The 23,129-nt window shown below is 39.3% G+C and overlaps 3 protein-coding genes across 4 annotated transcripts in view; 2 read left to right on the forward strand and 1 right to left on the reverse strand.

Annotated features, from left to right (window-relative positions):
• Window positions 1–3,067, forward strand: part of MYRF (myelin regulatory factor) — a gene marked incomplete at its 5' end in the record, with an annotated part of 57,806 nt that extends 54,739 nt beyond the window's left edge. The window contains 3 exons of the mRNA XM_070957324.1: window positions 738–843; window positions 1,794–1,868; window positions 2,916–3,067. Coding sequence (XP_070813425.1) covers window positions 738–843; window positions 1,794–1,868; window positions 2,916–3,002 — 268 coding nt within the window. The remainder of the gene's footprint in view (window positions 1–737; window positions 844–1,793; window positions 1,869–2,915) is intronic.
• A 7,856-nt stretch (window positions 3,068–10,923) lies between these two features.
• On the reverse strand, window positions 10,924–17,550 carry TMEM258 (transmembrane protein 258). The gene is made up of 4 exons (XM_070931969.1): window positions 17,443–17,550; window positions 16,554–16,663; window positions 14,750–14,898; window positions 10,924–11,057 (listed from the first exon to the last, which is right to left on the reverse strand). Exons 1-3 carry the CDS (start codon window positions 17,443–17,445, stop codon window positions 14,772–14,774), a joined length of 240 nt encoding a protein of 79 aa, XP_070788070.1. The 5' UTR covers window positions 17,446–17,550; the 3' UTR covers window positions 10,924–11,057; window positions 14,750–14,771.
• Window positions 17,551–17,726: 176 nt separating this feature from the next.
• On the forward strand, window positions 17,727–20,162 carry FEN1 (flap structure-specific endonuclease 1). Of its 2 annotated transcripts, none has more exons than XM_070957325.1 (2): window positions 17,727–17,934; window positions 18,544–20,162. In XM_070957325.1, the coding sequence occupies exon 2, from the start codon at window positions 18,592–18,594 to the stop codon at window positions 19,738–19,740; it is 1,149 nt and encodes a 382-aa protein (XP_070813426.1). In that variant the 5' UTR covers window positions 17,727–17,934; window positions 18,544–18,591; the 3' UTR covers window positions 19,741–20,162. The 2 variants fall into 2 exon arrangements, with proteins under 2 accessions (XP_070813426.1, XP_070813427.1); XM_070957326.1 differs by having other exon boundaries at window positions 18,570–20,162.
• Window positions 20,163–23,129: the final 2,967 nt, after the last annotated feature.

Genomic DNA, 23,129 nt, shown 5'->3' on the forward strand with positions numbered 1-23,129 from the left:
AAAAGACTCCGGAGAGATATTTCAAAGGGCAAAGGAGGAAAGAAGATGGAAGAATGCATCCCAGTCAGGGGTGGGCTCTAATTTTTTTTACTACCGGTTCTGTGGGCGTGGCTTATTTTGTGGGTGTGGCTTGGAGGTCATGTGACTAGGTGGGCATGGCTAGCTGGTCAGAGTCATTTCTGGAAGGTCCTCACACTTACGACCAGTCCTCGCACTTACGACCCGACTCATTTGTTTGCTTTTAACACTGATCAGCTGTAGGACGGCCCTTTGAAGCCCCGCGGCAAGAGTTTCAACAGTTTTTTTCCCTCTAGTCATCAGCTGGGACTCAGGAGGCAGCAATAGATTGCGGGTGGGACCAAATAAAAGATAAGAATAATGTGGGAGTGGGTGGGAGGGCCAGGGGGAGAACCAGTTCGGTGATGTCATATTGTCACCGCTACCGGCTCGGCCGAACCGGACTGAACCGGGAGGAACCCACCACTGGTCCCAGTGCTACGGTGCATTCCTTCTTCAAGTCCAAGCCTGGTATAATGGTATACAATTAGGAGTTGTGTATTTTTGGTGGGTGAAAGTGCAGAGTGAGAAAGAGTACTTTACAATGAAATTAGAACATTAATTCATAGGCCAATATATTGTAAATAGTGGCATTTATATTATTATCAATGCCAAGAGAAGGCTGTATTGAAAATGACCTGCTCATCGTTGTTGCTTTCTGTTTCTTTCCTTCCTCTCAGTGCTTCCTCAGCTATATCTGGCTATCTTTGTAAACTCACATCCAACAGTCCATGTCTGCACACTGGAAATAACCTAGACAACTTGTCTAATGCAACAGATATTCAGGTATTTTTTTAAAAAAGAAAAAGATATCTCACAAAATAAGTGCTTACCTGCTGGATAATGTATTTGCATCTAGTTTTTTTGTTTATAATAGAAAATCGGGTTCAATTTGTTGTGTTCTTAGACCGATCTTAGTTTTGTTTGGAATAGATATCATTGCCTTAGTTTCTTGAAAATCACTCTTTAGTAACCTTATCTCTTTTCATTTCCCCTTCTCTCCCCTTGTCCCTTTCAAAACAGAAACATAAGAGTTTGAGCATATAAACCCATCTGTAAATAAGATGAACCTTGAAATGCTCATGTTTTAATTTTCATAGTTAGTTTATACATGGATAAGCTATGGATTATCCATGTATAATCCATAGCATATTTTGTTTCAAAATATGAAACAAAATATGTTTCATATTTTGATTAAAAATTTGAGTTAGCTTATCCATGGATAGACTTAGATGCAAGTATATATGAGTTACTGTAGACAGGTACTTTTAAAATGTATTACTGTATATACTCGCAGATTTATTTATTTATTTATTTTTATTTATTTATTTTATTATATTTCTATACCGCCCTTCTCCTGCGGGACTCAGGGTGGTGTACAGCCAGGATAAAACATAGCATATAAAATTTAAAAACATTTTAAAAACAATTAAATAAATTTTGGCCCGAATTTAAAACAACCCAATTAAAACCGAATTCGATTAAAAAACTGAGAGGATGGGATCAAGCCAAACTCCGTTTTGGAGGTGTGTTTTGGCACATAAAGTTCTTGGCTTATCCCAAGTATATATGGTACCTTCCTGTCTACTGTTCTCTAACATCAGTTTCTTGCTAAAATGTGGGAGCAGAGAGCAAAGGAGATCCAAATCGTCTTGACAGTCTGGGAAATGGGGAAATATTAAACAGCAGCAATAGCTTTCTTTCATCCCAGGTACTAGTTGTTGTTTTTTTTCTAGGGAGCAACATACCGTTGGCCTGTGGTCATGATGCCATTCCAGGAATTTACTTACCATTTCCGACTAGCTAGGCCTGTGAGTATCAATGCTTGCCATGTCCTCTTCAGGATACATTTGTAAGGCATATTAGTTTTTAGAGTGAAAAAAAAATGAATGTAGCCAAAGCAATGAAGTTGCCCTTTGGTAACAAATCTCCCTTTGGCATCACGTTAAGCTGGGCACTTGAGTGAACAAAAATTGTAAACTGTTAAATGAGACAAACGAATGTCTAAATTATATCCACATATAGCAATATGTACAAGGATGGTGCGAATATCCCATATTTAAATTCCTTTCTGATAAGTCTGGTATAGATAAGAAATGATCCTGTATCCATGGGAAGGAGAATGTCTAGATTTCACAGGCATGCTTATTTCATTTTAGGATTAATCTTCAGTAGAGAAAAATATGTTCCTAATTGAGAGGCTTTAAGAACACTATGAAATTTCTTGCCACAGTATTGGGGTTGCTGTTTTTGCACCAGTGCAGAGTTTCTCAACCTGGCAACTATTAGATATGTGGATTACAACTCCCAGAATGCCCCAACCAGCATGGAATTGAAACCCACATATATTAAAGATGCCAAGGTTGAGAAACACTATTCTAGTGCAACTACTTGTGTGAGAGCACAGGAGAGACTTGAACTTTTAGGGAGCAGATTTAAAAGTCTGGAGCTTGTTGGGGAAGTGTGATTTACTGACACAAGATATCAGTATAAAAGCTTCTGTGCCTTGAAAACGCACAGGGAATTAGCCTTCTTTCATAAAATCAGAGAAGAGTTCTAGTGATCCAAGAGTTCTAGGGACCCATTCAGAGTATGAGCTCACTTTTTACTTTGACTTTAAATTTGAACTCGTTTACATTTCTTCCAAAAGAAGTAATAGTTTTGAGCTAATGATCTGACCAACTCTCCATGGTTTGCTTCGCCGAAGGTAAATTGTTTCTGATAATGATGGCTATTTGCAAAACTTCATGATTCCCTCAAGATAAGAGTTCCTCTCAGTAAAAAAAAAAAAAACAAAAAAAAAAAAACCACCTTCATTTCCCTTGAACCTTATTTTTTTTTCCATTCCCTCCTCACAGGGCCAAGCTAACTGCAGTACCCCTGTGGAGCAGATGGGTTCTCTCTTTAATGACTACTATTTCCAGTTTTATTGGCTCTGTGAATGAGTCTCGGGAACACCTGCACCCTTTTGATAGAAGCAGAAAAACGATGGGCTCCAAGACTCATTTGACTGAATGCTCTCTTCAAAGAACACCACGCCCTGACTAGTTGCTTCTAATCGATAATCTCTTCCTTTGGGCCTGAGTTACTTTGGTTTCCTTCCTAGCAGATGGAGGTTAATCTTAGAATGTCATACTTTGGGAAGCCACAAGCAAAACAAGGAAATACAGAGGCATTTTGTTTTCTTGATTTGCTGTAGGATGCTAGAATTCCTCTAGCCTCTGAGTACACTGGATTTTAAAATTTTAGGCTTGACCATGCTTGTGTTCAGTCTATTTCAGAACAGACATCTCAGAACTGAAAGATATGGCTTGACTGGAAACAAATCTTGGTGCCCAGAAAGTCAATGAAGCAGCTTTTTAATGCAAATTTCTTACCAATGATGTTAGAAGTCCTATTCTAAAATGGAAACACTGGATCTGTCTGAAAAGGAATTCTATCTAGATGCGTTGCAAGTCGTACACTGGAATTTTCGACTTTCTAGCTGGCAGTCAGATGCTTCTCTTTAAAGCTATGCTTGGCAGAAATCCTGGTGACACTGGAATTCAGGGCTGATAGTTGTTTTTAATAGCAATAACCAATGGAAAAGCTATGGGGTTTACCTCTCACTTCTTCCTGCATCTATCTTACTATAAATTTGTATTTGGCAGACAACAAACCTCAAGGACCCTGCAAAAGCCACTCTCAGGCAGGTCACATCTGCACCCAAAGTGCCTTCTTTTCAGGACTGGATGAAGATGCTTCTCAAGAAGATAGCTCTCTTCTTCAAATATACTTGAGAAAATAGCTCCTGGGCTCTACAACTGGACTTCACAATGCTGGTATCGAAAAAGCATTGACTGAAACCTTTTAAATCCCATTATCTGTTGCTGCCAAAAATACATTCATCCCAAAGAGAATATGGAAAAACTTATAGTATTAACCCTTGTGCCTGAAACCAGGAAAAGGAGGCCACCAGAAGCAATGTACCCAGTGCTAAAAATATCTACACTGATTTTTTTTTTTAATCCCTAAGGGGTCACAGGGGTCTCTGTGAGGTAACAAACAAAATACCTTTCTTCATTCTAGGCTTTGAATATCCTTCATATTTCAGGTAATTTACTGTTACAAGATTTTAATTTGCTAAACCACATGGGGGTTTTTCACCAAAAAGAGAAAAGAAGCAGCAGCCAATATTCAAGTTAATTATTGATTGGCTTGTGCCTCATAGGAAACCAAAGTTGAATCCACAGAGTGCCAACCTGAGCCAAGATTTTGAATTAGGTGCTGGGATAAGTCAGATGTATAAGCACAATGTCAAGGTATCAGCCTTTTATTCGAAGACAAATGAGTTAGGTTGGTTCAGGCACTGGCCATTTCTTTCTAAAATAGTTAAAAGAAGATTTATGTAGGAGCAACAACAGTTGCATAGAAAACAAGGAGGTAATCTGATGGGGAAAGTAAGAAGCTGCTGGTTCAGCTCTCTCAACCAGAATGAAATTACTGTATAAAGAATATATGAAAAGAAGCATTCCTGCCTTTGGCATATTCCAGCCATCCAGCACTGCAAGCTTTTAAATTGGATTACTGTAGTTAAAAATGACTAAAGTAGACCTTGGCTATTGATATTTTTTTAAGCATTGGTGTCTTTGTGAAAACATACAGTAGTGTTGCCTGCATTCCTTGGTGAAACTGCCACATTATTAATTTATCTATTACCAGGTAGGCATACTTTTAGGCTATTATCCGTGTTGCATATTTGACACTGCATTGTATATCTATGCTAAAAATCGCACTTCCCGGAGAAAAATGATAGCTAAAAATAGTTTTATGAGAACACTTCTAATAAATGTATTAATATGTATGCTAACCTAGCAGTTCAAAAACATGCAAATTTGAATAGATAAATAGGTACCATTTTGGTGGGAAGGTAACAGCAATCCGTGTGCCTCAGTCATGCTGGCCACATGACCATGGAAATGCTGACTGCCTCAGCTACCATAGAAAAGAGAGATGAGCACCGCCCCCTAGAGTCGGACACAACTGGACAGGGGAAACTTTTACCTTTAACCTGTTTTCAGAAAATAATGTACTGGTCTAATTGTTCTTCGGGATGCTTTAAAGCAAGTGGTACTTATGGATGCAATATAAAATTAATTCATTGTTAATGATTGACATCTTTCTTTGGGATGCTGTATGTTGTGTGCCCAAGAATAGCTCCTAAAGAAAAATAGCAGTTGGGTATTCCTATTCATTGGGAGCAATGATGATACACTTGATGATATAGGGCAGTGTTGGCAAACCTTTTCAGCACCAAGTGCTGAAAGGGGAGCGCAGACGTGTGCATGCCTGAAACCAAAGAGCAGCTGACCAGTGTGCATGCACACGTTGGAAAGATAATCTTCCGGTTTCTGCCATGCACATGCGCGCTGGCCACCTGGTCTTCTGGTTTCTGGTGTGTATGCGAGTGCAAAGAGCAGCTGGCCAGCGCACGGGGGAGTCTCAAAATTCAAATGTGAAAATTCGCCTGGGTCATGGGGAAAAAAGGGTGGCGGGGGGCATCGAAGCAGTCAGCAGTGGGGGAGGGATGAGCCCCGCATGCAGGGGCCCTCCACCGGCTCCACCTTGCCTTTTGGGGGCCCTTGCACCTCCCTACCTGCTCCCCTGGTCCCTGTTGGGGTAGCGGGATATCCCCACCAAAAACTCAGTTCCACAGCCCTGAAAAGGGAGAGAAAGTTGGGCGGGGGGAATGCCATCTCCCTCCGCTGGAAAGCCGGAGCCCCTTCCCAGACTTGGAGGGCATTCCTGGGGCTTGGATTGGGGGGCCAGCAGGCAAGAGAGCTACGCCCCAACTCTGCTCCAGCATCCCGGCCAGAAGTGGCAGCGCGAGAACCGCCCCCGGCCTCTCACCCCCAGCAGGAGCAGCGGGCAGGGTGGCTGGCTGCCCAGCTAGCTAACGTTGGCCTGTGCACCCAAGCCAGCCAGGTGCTCTGGACCATGGATGTGCGGTGGAGCCGCAGGCTGGAGGGCTGGAGCTGCGCAAGATGCCCACTCAGACAGGGAGTGAGGGAAGCCACAGCCTGCCCATCCTGGCTGATAGCTCTGCTCCCCTAGGAAGCAACTGCTGGGATCCCCTCTCCATGTCTTTGGGCACGCGAGCCATCACCCATTGCTCTTCTGGGTTTTGGTACGCTGGCTAGCTGGTCTTCACATGCTCAGGAGTGCCAGAAACTGGAAGAGCAGCTGCCCAGTGCGCATGCCAGGAAGTTGATCTTCCAGTTTCCGGCATACACATGCATTCCGGCCAGCTGGTCTTCGTGCACGCATGTGCACCAGAAACCAGAAGACCAGGTGGCTGGCATGCATGCGCGCACTGGGCAGCTGCTCTTCTGGTTTCCGGCGCTTCCATGCACGTGAAGACCAGCTGGCTATCATGGCGCAACCCGGAAGAGCAATGGGCGACAGCTTGCATGCCCAGAGAAATGGCTTTGCGTGCCACTTCTAGCACGCGTGCCATAGGTTCGCCATCATGGATATAGGGAGAAGACAGAAAAGTTCTAGTTAGGTCCACCTCAGAGAAAACAGACATGTAAAGACAGCATGGCTGTCATTACTAGAACTTGCCACCAGCTGGCATTGTTGCACAAGAAAGAATTAATGATCAGTTTTTTTACAGATACAGGAAGAGATCTAAGGAGCAAACAGGCATGAAGTAGGAAATCTTTAATACATACAGTATTTAATTTGGCACTTAATTTCAGATAACTAACATTAACTCAAACTGGAATTGTAATTTATTGATGTCATTACTATATGTTTTAAACATTGAAGATAATATATACTTTAGATAAGGCTCTCTGGCCAAAAAAAAAGTTTAAATTGCAGTCCTGTACTCACCATTCACTGATGAGTGACAGAAAGAAATGAATTTGAGTTCAGCAATCTTCCATAAGGATGCACTGCTAAGCACTGCTTATTGAAGGATTGCACTGATTGGCATTTCAGTGCAGAATTGAGCTTCAGTTATCATGAAGACAACCATTGCCTGTACTTCTCTAGGCCATCCTGATAGCATCAGCTTCTCTCTTCACCCACTGTTCTGTTTTCCTCTTTCCCTCTACATTCTTTTTTTCTTCTCCTCCTCCTCTTCCTTCTCGTCAGTGCCTTAGTTTGGACATAATTGTAACAGAGCCAATGTAAAGGAGAATAGAGGAAAATATTGTACATTTTAACATGATTTTGTTTGGAGTCTTTTTCCTCTATACACACACTTGTGCTCAGAATAACAAGAGTAAATGATGAAACCATAGGCCATATAAAATTTCTTTTATGGTTATTCTTGGGATGCTGTCCATTTAATCATGTAAGCATTTATCAGGGACCAGTATGAGATGAAACAAAATGCTTAAAAAGCCGTGAGGAGGGTTTGTTTTTTGGAACTATTCTTTTTAATTCATGATTTTGTCCATCCTTATTCATTTGCATTCAGCCTTTGCTAGAATTTAATTCTTGTTTATCATTGATGAGTACAATTGTAATGATTCTGATCTGTTTCAAAGCATATTTTATCTTTCTAGAACCTATTTCCTATAAAGAGCCAGCCATGCAAGTATCCAACACCCCTCCAGCTTCCTATTTTCTAGCAATTAAATGCATATCAAGATGCATGTTTACTCCCCTCACAACCCTGCTTACCACCTACCTATTGGTCTGTCATGACCATGCTTCTGAAGGCAGTGCAAGAACTGCTGTCATTCTAGAGGATTGTAACAATTGTGACACTTTTTCCATGTCGGGGTTAAACTCTTTCAGCTTCCCACATAGTGGGATCTTCCAATGTTATTCCAGCCAAATGGAAAGAAGTCCTGCAATGGCGCCCATTTAGTTAAAGAACTGCAAGTAGAAACTCATAGAAATGGAAGAATCCGTTGTTCCTTTTTATTCCATCGTAGCTCTATTATGGCTCTTCTTAGTAGTAAGGTGCCAAAATACTCCCTTATTACAAGCAGTAAGAAATCTTTAAACCCTTAGTTAAGAGCTATTCATTTAAAAACAATCTGATGAGGACATTCACATTTTCCTGACTATCCCTTTACCTACTCCTCAATACTGATATAAATAGCTAACCCACCACTGTTTGTTATCTATCCTGATCAGGGTGAGGCAGCAAAGACAAAATGACATCAGAAATAAAATAACCAATCACTTTCTTCTCCCAGTCGATCCAATGGAATTGGAGAGAAGGTATCTGTGTTTATATATAAGTATGCATGTATGTATGTATGTATGTGTGTGTGTGTATACATACACACAAGCACACATATACATATATCAAATCTTTTTATTGGCAAATTCACATCAAAGTTTTCTCTGGTATGCATAATCTTTTATAACAAGTATTGCTCTTTATATTACAGGTTTCATTGTTTTAAAATGCTGTAACACTGCATCTATAATATCTCATTTGTCTCAAAATGCTTCAAAGTATCAAGTGTGGGAGAGAGAAAATTAGCCAAAAATCATAGCAAATTAATAACCATCAGTGCCTCAGTTATTAGCATAATCACATAAACTGGACCTTTGGACCATACAATCTTTACTCATCTTCTCAGAACATTCCTTCCCATTTGCATTATTTACAGACTTCTGAAAAGCAAAATAGTGATTAACAATTGTATCTGTTCCTGTCTGATAGAGACAGGTTAAGAGATGGTGCTTCCTGCTTAGTTGGTAGCTCACCTTTCCAAGAGCTAAAATTCTAACTGTGCCTCTTTAGACACTTGGAGGAACAGGAAGAAAAAACAAGGGTGGAAATGGAGCCAGCTTTTAAAGTTTGGCTACTCTGAAGGTTAGGAATGATTTCTCAAAAGGAAAATCCATACACTTTTTGTATTTTTATTATTGTTAAAGCTTAAAGCCTGTATATAAATATTTTATGCCATCACTGTGAGCCTTAAGGAATATAAAGCACTAATTGTTTTGTTTAAAAGTTGCTACCACAGCTTTAATCATTGTATATTGTCCACAATTTCAAAGTCATATACTTAGTGAGTACTATGTTAATGTTTTATTATTATTTTAGTTTGGTGGAGAATAAGTAAAGTTGCTTTTTCTTCTACCACCTGCTTTTCCAATTTGTATTTATATTTTGTTCTTGTTTTGGAGTTCTAGTGGTCAGGATTCCTCTACTTTTGTTTGCTTATCTAGAGCCTAATTCTTAGGAAATGTACCTGTATAAATAAATACCCAAGTATACTACTTTGTACCCAAGATTGACTCATCACTTATTCTTTCACTTCAGTAGACTGAATTGTTACACACAGTGCAATTAAGGATGCAGATCAAGAAAAAACAATTTGGTTTGGATGCTGCACATAATATGCTACAGGAAATATTTGAAGATGACAAAATAATCATGTTTTAGATTAATGTTCCTATCTGCAGTTTTTATAAAAGAAATAAAAAAGAATGCAAATGACCAGCTGTCTGCAAGGAATATAAATCCTTCCATTGCCCACCATCTAGTCAGAGCTGAAAAAGCTTCTTGGATGAGAAGCAAAACATCTTCAAAGAAAAACAAGTCCAGCTGCCTCTTGAAAAAGCACTTTTGGGACAACTATGACCTGGATGACTGAGTCATATTATTTCTCTCTCACACACACACTCAATTCAAATGGTCAAAGTACCTAATGTCCTCTCCTATTTTCTCCACAACAACCACCCTGTGAAGTGGGTTGGGAGAGAATGACTATCCCAAAGTCATCCAGGTGGCTTTTATGCCTAAGGGAAGCAAAGCCTAGAATTTTGGTTTCTAGGCCAATCCTTTAATCACTGCACAAATGAACTGATTCATTTATATGAGCTAAAATGTGAAACTTCCTATTCACTAACTGCCTTTTCAAAATAAGATGCAGAAGAAATTATTTAGCAGTAACGTAAGATAGCCATAAGATAGAGGTACCCAGTTTCCCCCAAAATAAGACATCCCCTAATAATAAGCCCAATTGGGCTTTTGAGTGCATGGCAATAAGGCCAAGTGCTTATTTCTGGATTCAAAAAAATGTAAGACAGGGTCTTATTTTTGGGGAAACATGGTAAAATCAATGTTATTTCTGGACTTTGCAACTGAAGTAATGCATGTGACTATCAAAAAGATCATTAGGTGAATTACTATCTCCATGTTGTTCCCAAAAGGATTTTTCGGAGGTTGGTGAAATTAGGACCCATATTGTTGGGAGCAGTATGCTGACTCTGCAAACCACTTAGAGGGCTGCAAAGCACTGTGAAGCGGTATACAAGTCAAAGTATAAGTGCTATTATTGTAGCAAAAATAAATTTGGCAGCACGTTAAGGCCAAATATATTTGTCAAAATAGTTCATTTAATCAGATACAGGACCACCATCAGAGCAGAGACCACTCTGGAATATGTAGGTCCATGCAATTACATATGCAATTGGTTAAAGCAGCAGCAGCTTTTCCTGAAATCATGTATAGGAAAGATCCAAGTATTTCAAAAGAGCTGAAGACACAGACTACATTTGTCCCCTAAATGTTTTCAAGCTCATTGTTAATATCTATCTCCCTAAAACGGGATGCACATATGCATCACTCTAAATGTTACGCATTTATTCCATGTATCTAAAAAACGTACAGTGAATAAGATGCATCAATAAACTGTGAAATGGTCACCTCAGTTTCACATTCTTGGCATTCTGCTTAGATATCCACCCCTAGAAATAGATATCCACTCCTAGGGAACGATATCTATTTCTCCTACTGAGAATATATACAAACCCAAGGCTAAGTGTGGCTGACCAGCCAGTGACAAATAAATGGATCTAAACGGATAGAAAAAAACCCCAATACCTCAAGAGTATAGCACAACATTCAGCTTATCACAGATTCAGCTTTATTGATCTGATGTTAGAATTCTCACATGTTAGAATTATAGTCCAGAACTGTGATAAGCCACACTGTTCAATAAAAAAGTAAAAAGGAGGTGCAGAAAGGCTTCTGGAACCTGAAATGGAGAAGAAAAAGAACAAAATTAAATATTATTTCTTTAAAGCTTTCCCTTGTTGTTTTCCATGTCACTACATTGTGTGCACAATTATTAGGCAAGTGACTTTTTTGACCATATCATTTTTATGCATATTTTCCACCTCCAAGCTGTATAAACCTCAATACTTATTGGATAAAAGCATATCAGGTGATGTGTGTTTGTGTAATGAGAAAGGGTGTGGCCTAAGGAGATCAACACCCTATATCAAGGTGTGCATAATTATTAGACAATTTCTTTTCCTCAAGCAAAAAAGATTTAACTGACTCTGAATCAAAAATTGTAAAAAAGTCTTTCAGAGGGATGCAGCATGCGTGAAATTGCAAAGATATTGGCGTGTGATAGAGAACCATCAAATGTTTTGCTGCAAATAGTCAACAGGGTTGCAAGAAATGTGTTGAGGAAAAAAAGATGCACATTAACTGCCAAAGATTTGAGAAGAATCAAACGTGAAGCTACCAGGAACCCATTATCCTCCAGTGCTCTAGTATTCCAGAACTGCAACCTACCTGGAGTGCCCAGAAGTATAAGGTGTTTAGTGATCAGAGACAAGGCCAAGCTAAGGAAGGCTGAAACCCAACCATAACTGAACAAGACACATAAGTTGAAATGGCAAGACTGGGCCAAGAAATATCTGACAATAGATTTTTCAAAGGTTTTATGGACTGATGAGTGACTCTTGACGGACCAGATGGATGGGCCCATGGCTGAATCAATAATGGGCAGAACTCCACTTTGACTCAGACGCCAGCAAGGTGAAGGTGGGGTACTGGTATGGGCTGGTATTATTAAAGATGAGCTAGCTGGATCTTTTTGGGTTGAAGATGGACTCAAAATCAACTCACAAATCTACTGGCAGTTTCTAGAAGACACTTTCTTCAAGCATCGGTACAGGAAAAGATCTGCATCTTTCAAGACCATGATTTTTATGCAGGATAACACTTCATCACATGCATTCAAGTACTCCACTGTGTGGTTAGCCAGTAAAGGCTTTAAAGATGAAAGAATAATGATATGGCCCCCTTCCTCACCTGACCTAAACCCTATTGAGAACTTATGGGCCCTTCTTAAATGGGAGTTTTACAGCGAAAGAAAACAGTACATCTCTTTAAACAGTGTCCGGGAAGCTGTGGTTGCTGTTGCACAAAAAGTTGATCGTCAACAGATCAAGAAACTGACAGACTCCATGAATAGAAGGCTTATGACTGTTGTTGAAAAGAAGGGTGGCTATATTGGTCCCTGATTTTTTTTTCAAATGTCAAAAATGTTTATTTGTAAATTATGAGTTATTATTTTCATCTTAACAGATGACAATAAATGAGATGAGGAAAGTTTCATTTTTCATTTAGTTGCATAATAATTCTGCACACTAATAGTTGCCTAATAATTGTACACACATATTCTCCTAGGAAAGCTTTTACTTTCTTAAATATTCAAATTTGAGATTTATTAACACTTTGGATTGACCAAGAGCACTGTAGTTGTTCAATAATAAAATTAATCCTCAACTATACAACTGCCTAATAATTGTGCACACAGTGTATTCAAAGCAAGACAAATAACATGGGATCAAAACATCAAACGTTAGGTAGTACATTAATAAATATCCAGATTAAAATATAGTGTTTCTATTGTGAATGGTTGATCTTGTAACTTACATTTTTCATTCCTTTTTTTTACGTTAGATCTATTTAATCTATGTGACTCAATACCTCAGGATATGCAAACTGTACATAGATACTACATGAATTCTTGGCTTAGAAAAATATATTTGCCTAAATAATAACATAAAATAAAGTTATTGTCTTCAAGTTGGAATGGGTCACAAAACTCCTAAGCTATCCTCTGCTGTGCAGGAATCTAATTAAGGCATCCAACACAGATGATTATCTAGTCTCCATTTGAAATACGTTCAATGAACCTACTTAGCTCTCAGCATATTTGATAAAAATGTATGGTAACTATGACTGCAATGGAAACGGGCTTGTCTTGTCAGAATTTAAACAAGCATGTTCAGGTTGTTAGAAACTAAAGTTTGGAAATTTACAGGCCAAGGGAACTGCAACTCCAGCAACCCAGAGCTTGGAAAAGGCACACAACAAAATGTATGCTGTTGGGGTGGATGTTGTGAAAGAAAAAAAATAGCAACATCTTCCTTCTTTTTCTCAACAATCCAGCCTTATTTTATTAGTTTCCTATTCCCATCAGGCATGGGAAACCAGCAATTGGTTGAAACTTGCTGGTGGAAAATGTGAATGTTCAGTTCCATAGAAACCAACAACTGAAAGCCATTGGCCACATCTGATGTTTGACTAAAAAACCATCATTATTTAAATATGACATCAATGGCAGGTGAAGTCACAACTTCCATCCGAGAAAGCTTCTGTGTATTTCATAGCATGTCTGCTCATCTGCAGAAAAGTCTACACAGCGAAATAGCAGAAACATGATCAATGGTCTGATACTACAAGGAAGTAAATTTAGGTTAGATATTTGGAGGAAATTCCTGATGCTAAAGAGCTGTCAGTGGAATAGGCTGTCTCTGGAAGAGGTATACTGTATTCCTCTTCACTGAGAGTCCCAGTAGCAATCTTCCAAATGGTTTAGCAGATCATGCACTTAGCTGCCTTCAAACTCCGATTCTATGAAATATTGACTGTACACACTTTTCAGTGAAGCAAATTCTTTTGTAATATACTGATATCTTTTGCAAAAGATTTGGCATTTTAAAACTTGTTTTTGTATAATTAATATATATGTGGAATAAGTGATATTTCTAAAGAGCTGTATGTTGTTTCTAATGGCTGCCTCTAAAATGTATGCATAATGTTATGCATTTAACATAAATGCATACCAGCATTTATGTTAAAACTTTATTTAACAATATTAATTTTGCTTTTATTTCATTTTAAAATGTAACCCAGTTGAAAATAATGTATATTGTTAGGTTGTTTTTGAATATTTCAAGTTTTCTTATAGTTAATTTGAAATTTAATATTCTCATATTAACAGTGTAAGCCTACAAACATCTATTCAAAATCAAGTCTTTTTGAAAACTCAGGAGACCGTAGCTAGGTAAAAAGTAAAGGACTGTTCTTGATACTTATTTTTGGATGCTGAAAATGTTTTAGTTTGTCCCTGCATTTCAGTTCATCTCCGTCTGCTGGAACATGTTTAGCATTACAGGTAGTCCTTATGACTTTACAGCCACAACTGGGAGCATAATTTCTATTGCTAAGCAAGCTTAAATGTGTTATGCATGGTTTTACATCTGAGTTGTTAAGCAAATCACTTGGGTTGTTAAGGGAATCATTGACTTCCCCCATTGACTTTGCTTGTTGAAAGTTGGCTGGGAAGATCACAAATTGGGATCATATAACCTCGGGATGCTGCAATTGTCATAAATACATGCTGCTTGCCAATTTTGATCTGACTGTTGGTCGTAAATATGAGGACCAGTCATAAATCATTTTGTTAGTGTTGTTGTAATTTCAAATGGTCACTAAATGAATAGTTATAAATGGAGGACTATTTGTATTTACATCACATCTTTAAATATGCTTTTTAAAAGTTTCATCTCAGTTTGTTCTATCCACTTATTAATCAGATCCTTATCGTGAGAAGGCCCCAGCATAACATTTAACATGTCTCACCTGAAATAGCTCCAAACTACTGTCACACATAGATTCCAACCCACAGCAATAAGAAGAGAACTCCAAAGCCCATGAAGAGTGATGCTACTAGAGAGATGAGTAGTTCTTTGTAAATGTCCCGGGTATACTTGGTGGATGTCACTTCATAACTGATCATTATTAAAGGTATAACCAGACAGGTTTATAGAAAACTTATCAATGTAAATTGGGGAAAAAACATACTTGTTTCCTATACATAATGGAATGACAACTCACTATATAGATCACCTATCTTTAACATAGCTCATAATACAGAAATTAAGCAATCCTCTCCTTGCCAAAAATAAAGACTAATTAATCACTTTCTTCAGTTACGTTAAACAGAATGGAATGAATTAAAGGAACAGAAGCAGTTTAGCAACTACTCTCAGCTTCAATTATTATGGTAGTCAGAGCTGTTAGAAATATTTGTCACACCATGCTGTCTCACATGCATTTGATAGTCAAGTTTTCTTTATCAAAATTTCACAATTCTCATCATCTAAATTTAAATGTTCATTATTTTTTTTTAGTTGTTTTTTTACTTCCAACCCTTGAGAAACAATTGCATTTCTAATGATGTTTCATAATAACGCTTGTAATCAGTGCTGTGGAGTCGGAGTCGGGGAGTTGGAGTCGGAGGAAATTTTGGGTACCTGGAGTCGGAGTCAGAGGTACACAAAACTGAGGAGTCAGAGTCAGAGTCGGAACATTTATCTCCCGACCCCACAACCAGTGCTGAGGAGTCGGAGTCGAGGAGATGGAGTCGGAGGAAATTTTGGGTACCTGGAGTCGGAGTCGGAAGTACACAAAACTGAGGAGTCGGAGTCGGAACATTTATCTCCCGACTCCACAGCCCTGCTTGTAATACAATTTTAAACTGAGCATGTGGCACAAATCCTGAATGTAATGTTTGTTGTTTCAAACTGTAGGAAATAATTTTTTTGTCTTTTGAATTTTGGCAATTATCTCCACTCCTGACATAAAAGCATGTTATGATGCTATAAAATATTTATGTTTAGCAAAAGTAATAATTATATTTCTGTGCTTAAAGGAACAGGAAAACATGTGACCTTCATTTATGAGATCCTAATATTGAGTCATCTAGCTGCTTTCTGGCAAACCAGAAATTTCAATGAATTTCATTTTTATCTAAGTGCTTTTCTAATGATGGAATCATGATCACCAACTTTAGGCAAGGGAAGTGTGTCCCTGAATCCTGGTATATATTATAGAAAAGTTGTGATTTCCTGAGTGATGTTATGCCATACCTTGAAATTATTCTGCATGATACTTTTGTCTTATGAAAATTATCTCAAATGTTCTTCATTTCAGGATTATATCACCATCAGTGTTAAGAACTTACTTTGAGTGGAACATGACATACCTCTAGAACAGGGCTTGCCAACATGTGGAGTGTGGCTCACTACTTGGCCGCAGGCTAATTACCACCAGGCCGTGGGAGTGGCCGGCTGGTGCGTGTGCCTAAGATTTTTTTTCCTGCATTTGTCAAGAACAAGGGTCTTCAAACTTGGCAAATTTAAGACTTGTGGACTTCAACTCCCAGAATTCCTCAGCTAGTCATGCTGACCGGAATTTTGGGAACTGGAAGTCCCCAAGTCTTAAAGTTGCCAAGTTTGGAGACCGCTGGTCAAGAGCAAAAATCTATTCAGATTTTTTCAGTAAGCAGTTAAACTAAACAAAGGTATGGTGCTCTCCACAGAACTGCTGACCACCTTATATATTTGCAAATAACCAAAATATATCTCTGCAATAGTAAGGATACACGAAGAACCAAGCTGTGAAGAACATGCCAATGGCCAGGAGCACCACAGTGAGATGTGGAAACACAGCCGGATTCACCGGACTGGTGTATCTGCTCATTGTTTCAAGCTCCTGAAATAAAGAAAAAAATGGGGGGTGGGAAGTGAGACAAGAAAAAGAATATAAGACTATGAAGATTTAACTACTATTTTTTTAATATATATCTTATTGAAAGAACTGCAGTATGAGGCAAAGGAACTACCGTATTTCGCCCTGCCCCTCATGGATGTTGAGAGGAGGGACACAACAGTGAGAGCCAGTGAAGCCGCTGGCTTAGAAACCAGGAGACTGAGAGAGTTGGGCTTCTCACTTCTAGACATGAAAGCCGGCTAGATGGCTTTGGGCCAGTCATTCTCAGCCCAATCTACCTCATAGGATTGTTGTTGTTGTTGTTGTGGGAAAATAGGAGGTGGGAGCATTAGGTACATTTGTAACACCTTGAATTATATACTTTAAAATGAGGATAGATAGAGGGAGGGAGGAAGGGAGACAGAGGGAGAGGGATAACCACAACAATCCATTATCTTGATGCCCCTACAACGACCTCTCCCTGCCTTTTCCTTATGCTGAAGCCTGCTAGCGCTCAGCTTTAGCCTCTTGGCCTTCATACACCCCCATCCCTCCCTCCACAGGAATGTAAAGCAAGGTCCCCCGGAGGTCCAGCTTCTGTGTCTGAGCCTCTTTCTGTGTCTGAGCCTCCGGCCATCCACATTCATTTAAAGGGGCCCCTGAGAAGATTTCTCGTGGTTACAGGCGCCCCGGAACTGGGCCCGTCAATCACTAACGGCCGCAGCCGGAAAAAGCCGCCATGCAAAGAGCAGCCGCCGACGGTCCCTCTCCCTACACCTTACCATGGCTGCGTTGGCGGCGGCTCCCGTTACAGAAAGACACGTCCGTTCTTTCCTGCCATCCTCGCTCCGCCCTTCCGTCTCCGGAGCGCTGTCTTGCCGTCAGTCTCTCCGGCCCAAAGCTTGCTGGAAGTTGTGGTCCGCTTGGCCCTCTAATTGTAGGAGAGCGCACAAAGCTGTCGTCAGAACCACATCTCCCAGAGATCACCGCGCGGCCTCGTCTCTTGCGACCCCGAGCGCGGGATTTAGAAGGCGCGAAGAGAGAGAGAAGTGTCGGAGCGCCGGGTTGGCGCGCGCGAGAGAGAGAGAGATCGCGAGCGAGAGACGCGATTTAGTTCCCGCGCTGCCGACTGACGGGGCGGTGCCAGACAAAAGCGGTGGGAGCCTGCTGGCGCGCTCGGGGTGGTGGTGAAGGAGGAGGAAAATCGCGGAATCAAGTTGCTTTTGCGCCTGTGCACAAAATCGAAAAAGGAGAGCTCTCTGCCAGGTAGCGGGGTAGGTGTTACCGTTTTTATTGTTGCTATCATTCCAGTTGGGTTTTCTAATTGTGGACACGTCAGGTGTGGCGCGGGATGGTGGAATTGCAAAACAGAGTGTTTGAAGAGCCATTCATTATTAGCAAGAGGTCAAAGGCTTACCGCTGAGTGGGCGGCTAAGCTCTTGGGATCAATACGGAAAGGTGTCGACTGCAAGCTTGGATCCACCTGGGTGTTTCTCCCGTCTGCTTTCATGTGCGCGAACTCTGAATTTCCTATAGGTCGATTCGCCCTGCAGGCATTGGCCTTCGGACGAGCACGAGTCTTAACCAACGACAATCTAGGTTTTGTTTCCTAGCGTGGTATCCTAGGCTAGTAGAAAAGTGAAGGATGAAAATGAGAAGAGTGATGAAAAAAAAAAGGCTGGGAACATAAAGAAACAAACCCAGAATCCATAAGGGAAATGTAACATCTTCCTAAAGTTCTTTGAAATGTCACTTAAGATGATTGATCTGTGTGATATTGATAAAAGATTTATTATCAGTACACTGAGAAAAAAATATGCCTTGTTCCATTACTAGACTTGTTTGTTGTCATCTAAAAATTTACCTATTACTTTACTTCCTAGGTTTCTCCTGTATTATATTGCCTCAGATTCATTGATTGACCAGTCAAGATGGGAATCCATGGTTTGGCCAAGCTGATCGCAGATATGGCTCCTGCTGCCATTCGAGAAAATGACATCAAGAGTTACTTTGGGCGGAGAGTGGCCATTGATGCCTCTATGAGTATTTACCAGTTCCTAATTGCTGTACGACAGGGAGCTGAAATGCTGCAGAATGAAGAAGGTGAGACTACAAGCCACTTGATGGGAATGTTCTACCGCACTATCCGCATGGTGGAAAATGGCATCAAGCCTGCCTACGTCTTTGATGGCAAACCCCCCCAGCTGAAATCGGGTGAATTGGCTAAACGTACTGAGCGGCGGAAAGAATCAGAAAAGCAGCTGCAAGAAGCCAAAGAGATGGGTGAGGAGGAAAATGTAGAGAAGTTCAGCAAGAGGCTAGTTAAAGTGACTAAACAGCACAATGATGAGTGTAAAAAACTGCTGACCTTGATGGGTATCCCATATGTAGATGCCCCTGGTGAAGCTGAAGCTAGCTGTGCTGCGCTGGTGAAAGGAAACAAGGTCTACGCAGCTGCAACTGAGGATATGGATTGCTTGACCTTTGGCAGCCCTGTGCTAATGCGACATCTTACTGTAAGTGAGGCAAAGAAACTGCCCATTCAGGAATTTCATCTAAACCGTGTTCTCCAGGATATGAGCTTGAGCCAGAAAGAATTTGTGGACTTGTGTATATTATTAGGTTGTGATTACTGTGAAAGCATCCGTGGAATTGGACCCAAGCGTGCAGTGGAACTCATCAAGCAGCACAAAAACATAGAGAAGATTATTCAGCAACTAGATACTAAGAAGTATTCTGTGCCTGAGAATTGGCTGCATAAGGAGGCCCAAAAACTCTTCTTGGAGCCTGAAGTTGTAAACCCAGAAGAAGTGGAACTGAAGTGGAATGAGCCTGATGAGGAAGGGCTTGTTAGCTTCATGTGTGGAGAGAAGCAATTCAATGAAGAAAGAATTCGTAATGGGATCAAGAGGTTAAACAAGAGCCGACAGGGAAGCACTCAGGGCCGGCTGGATGATTTTTTCAAAGTGACTGGCTCTATTACCTCAGCTAAGCGTAAGGAACCAGAACCTAAGGGATCAGCCAAAAAGAAGGCCAAGAGTAGTGGTTCGGCAACATCAAAATTTAAGAAAGGGAAATAAAATTCTTGAACAATGCTAATTCTTCAACACTCCACTTTTCCTTGGATAAAATATATTAAGCAGCAAATTCAGGCCCTTTTCTGTAACATACAATTGATTCAGGATACTCAAAAAGTGAAACAAATACTGCTGTATTCAAAAGATGTTTAGAACCTGCTGTTTGGAAACATATTCTTGTTTAGGGATTCATGTCACCTTGAGTGTTGTGAAATCTTAATCATGCCATGTATTGTGTTTAATTTGTTATTGTTAACAATAGTGTGATGAAATGGTTTAATTTTGAGTTGCAGATTTCAATATATGTTGGCAACCTGCTGAATGTGTATAGATACTAAAATAAATTTTATAAGATTGCAATAGTGTTAATAGAAATATCTGCTTTACACTTTTTAAAAGTATATAATAAATCTCAATTTTCATTACTACATCTTGTTTTATATTATGCTTAAACAAAACGTACATTTAATGGCTCTTACTTTAACAAGGTTTTTTAAAAAACATAAGAGATACCTGCTTACGATTCAAGAACAAAATTGTAAATTTACATGTCTTCTGGATAGAAAAGGGGTTTCGGTTGAATTCAGCTAAAATTAGAAGTAAGGATTTCAGGATTAAATTTATTGTACAATTTCAAGACATAGTTTTAAATTGAATCTTGCCACTAAAATAAAAAATTATTTACGTGGTTGTATGCAGGTGTTAAAGCACAGTGAGGCAAAAGAAATTCTATATTAATAGAATGCATGAAATGGAAAATGTTTTGTTTCAAGACCAATAAAAATCACATATTCCAGATGTATTGCCAAACCATTTTGGGTTACCTATGATTTAGCATAAAATTTGGAAAAAGCAAAATCTGGAGAGGCCCTAGAATTATTTTATGGAGTGAAGAGGGCAAAGTATACCACCTTGCACTCCTTGATCTGCCTTAGGAGAAGTCTTGTCATTTATGGGGCAGCTCTACCACAGGTTTTACTACTTCTGAAGAAATTTCAGTCAACCTTTAATAGATCTTTGCTTCTCATAGCTAGTAGATGCAGATGAACTGGAGAAAGCATTCAATCTCTTCTGATGCTCACATTGAAGCCTATCATAGTGCATTGTGTTTTACATGCTACAATCCTCCATTGTTCTCAAGCTGTAAGTGCAAGAACATCAACAATAGGCTTCTTTCAACACAGCTTCCATTGATGGAGCAAATCATGACCTTGTCCCACTTGCCATTTCTTTAAAATACATTAGAAGTCTTAATATTTCTATGCCGTTCTCCCTTCTAGAGAAATCTAGTTTACAATATAATACCCTTTCAAAAAAAATCCTTAAAAAATAAACCACTGATTCAAAAAAAGTAAAAAAATATCATTCTAAGACTAAACCAGTTTTTAGCTTGGTTTCTTCAGAAAGGAGGAACTACTTTATAAATGTCAACTATTACAGTATATATATAAATTGCTGACAAGTACAATACTTGTTTGTGTGGAACATTAACAATTTTCCTACAGAAAGTTGAACAGCCCCTTAGAAGTAAAAATTGTTTTGTTTTGTTGGAAACTTAATTTTATCTAAGCAGAAGTCTTAGCTATGTTTCAGATAGACACTTCATCCCCCTGAACTGAGCATTACTCTTGAGAAGGTGGAATGATGTGAGAATGTAATTATTGAATGCCAGTCTTTAACAAAGTGACAGAATAATCAGGTTTTTGAACATTTAATTCTGCATGAAGACAACTGTGGTAGATGGTGTTCTATTCTCCTAATATTCACTGGTGAATATTGTAATTTTCTGTCAGATAAAGTGCATTGCCTTAGGATCTATGACTTCTGTTGTGATGACATTAAGAAGTAAGAGCCTTGGTAGTACAGGGGTTTAAGGCACCCTGTTATTAAGCTGGTTATTAAGACCAGCTGCCTGCAATTACTGCAGGTTCGAATCTCGCCAGGCTCAAGGTTGACTCAGCCTTCCATCCTTTCTAAGGTAGGTAAATTGAGGACCCAGTTGTGGGGGCAATAAGCTGACTTCGTATAAATATACAAAAAGGATGAAGGCTATTGCTGAGCACATTGTAAGCCGCCCTGAGTCTTCGGAGAAGGGCGGCATATAAATCAAAGAAAAAAAAAATGTCTAATGTCCACATCTATTTCTGGCCAGAAAGATGAAAATCAAGCTCAGTGGAAAATTAAATATAAATAAAGCAATGTCACCTACCAAAAGGAGGAGGAGCTTTACTATGTTTATAAGGCCTTAGGGAAACATTGAAGTTTGTTGGTTATCCTATTACGTTAATCCATTACACACTTATATTTTACCTTCAGGATATATGAAATCGTGGATTGAAACAAGTGGAACAGTAAACCTATGGGATTGTTTTATATTTTGCACTTGCAACATAAATACTACTTATTTATGACATCCAATGAATGCTCTGCAATTATAGTATTGACGAGTTAGAAATCAACTTTGGATCTGATAGTGATCCCTAAACCCTTTTGCAATGGATATCTTGACAGTACTAACCACATAAAAGAAAGGATTTGGGGTGCGAATGGGATTAAATCAGAATGAGATAATTAAAAGTGTCAGGTTTGCTGCAAAACCTTGTTCCGCCTGGCTGGACTATCAATGTAAAGATTTTAATTGGTTTTAAATGGGATTTTAAATCTGGGGTTTTATAAATTGGGCCTATCATTTAATAATTTTAATTTTTTAAAAAATTTTGTCTGTCTGTGTTTTTAATTAGGCTATACACCACCCTGAGTCCTTCGGGAGAAGGGCGGTATAGAAATAAAATAAATAAATAAATAAACTGTTATTTGATTTAGTAATAACATGTTGTGATTGGATAAATATGAATGTGGTTCTCCTAAGCCTTCTTTTCCCTTGTAATAAAACCAGGATAATATGTCTGTTTAAAACACAGGTGGGACATTGTCATATATGGCAATGTAAAAAAAATAGAGCTGCTGTACGACTGACGCCATTGTTCTAAATGGGGGACATTACAGACAATTCAGGACTGTCTATTGCTTCCTTTTTTTTCCAGGCAAGCCTCAAATCTCCATCAGTGCATATCCAACTTAAAACTACTGTATTTTCCGGCATATAAGACAACTGGGCATATAAGACGACCCCCGACTTTTCCTGTTAAAATATAGGGTTTGGGCTATACTCGCCGTATAAGACTACCCCTCTTCCAACGTACACCAAATAAAAATTAAAAAACATCAACTGGCTCACCCACAATGTAAAAGCAGCTGTGCTAGACCCAAAATGGCCCCTGCAACAAGCAGGAACCTCACACAGATACAAAAAGCCGAAAAACCCAACTTTCACACTTTACACACACAAAATTCCACATACAGCTTTGTGAGATTTTGTGTGTTTGTGTAGT

Source organism: Pituophis catenifer, unplaced genomic scaffold (assembly GCF_029215685.1).
Source record: "Pituophis catenifer annectens isolate HBS135680 unplaced genomic scaffold, rPitCat1.0.hap2 SCAF_1, whole genome shotgun sequence".
Taxonomy (NCBI): Eukaryota; Metazoa; Chordata; class Lepidosauria; order Squamata; family Colubridae; genus Pituophis; species Pituophis catenifer.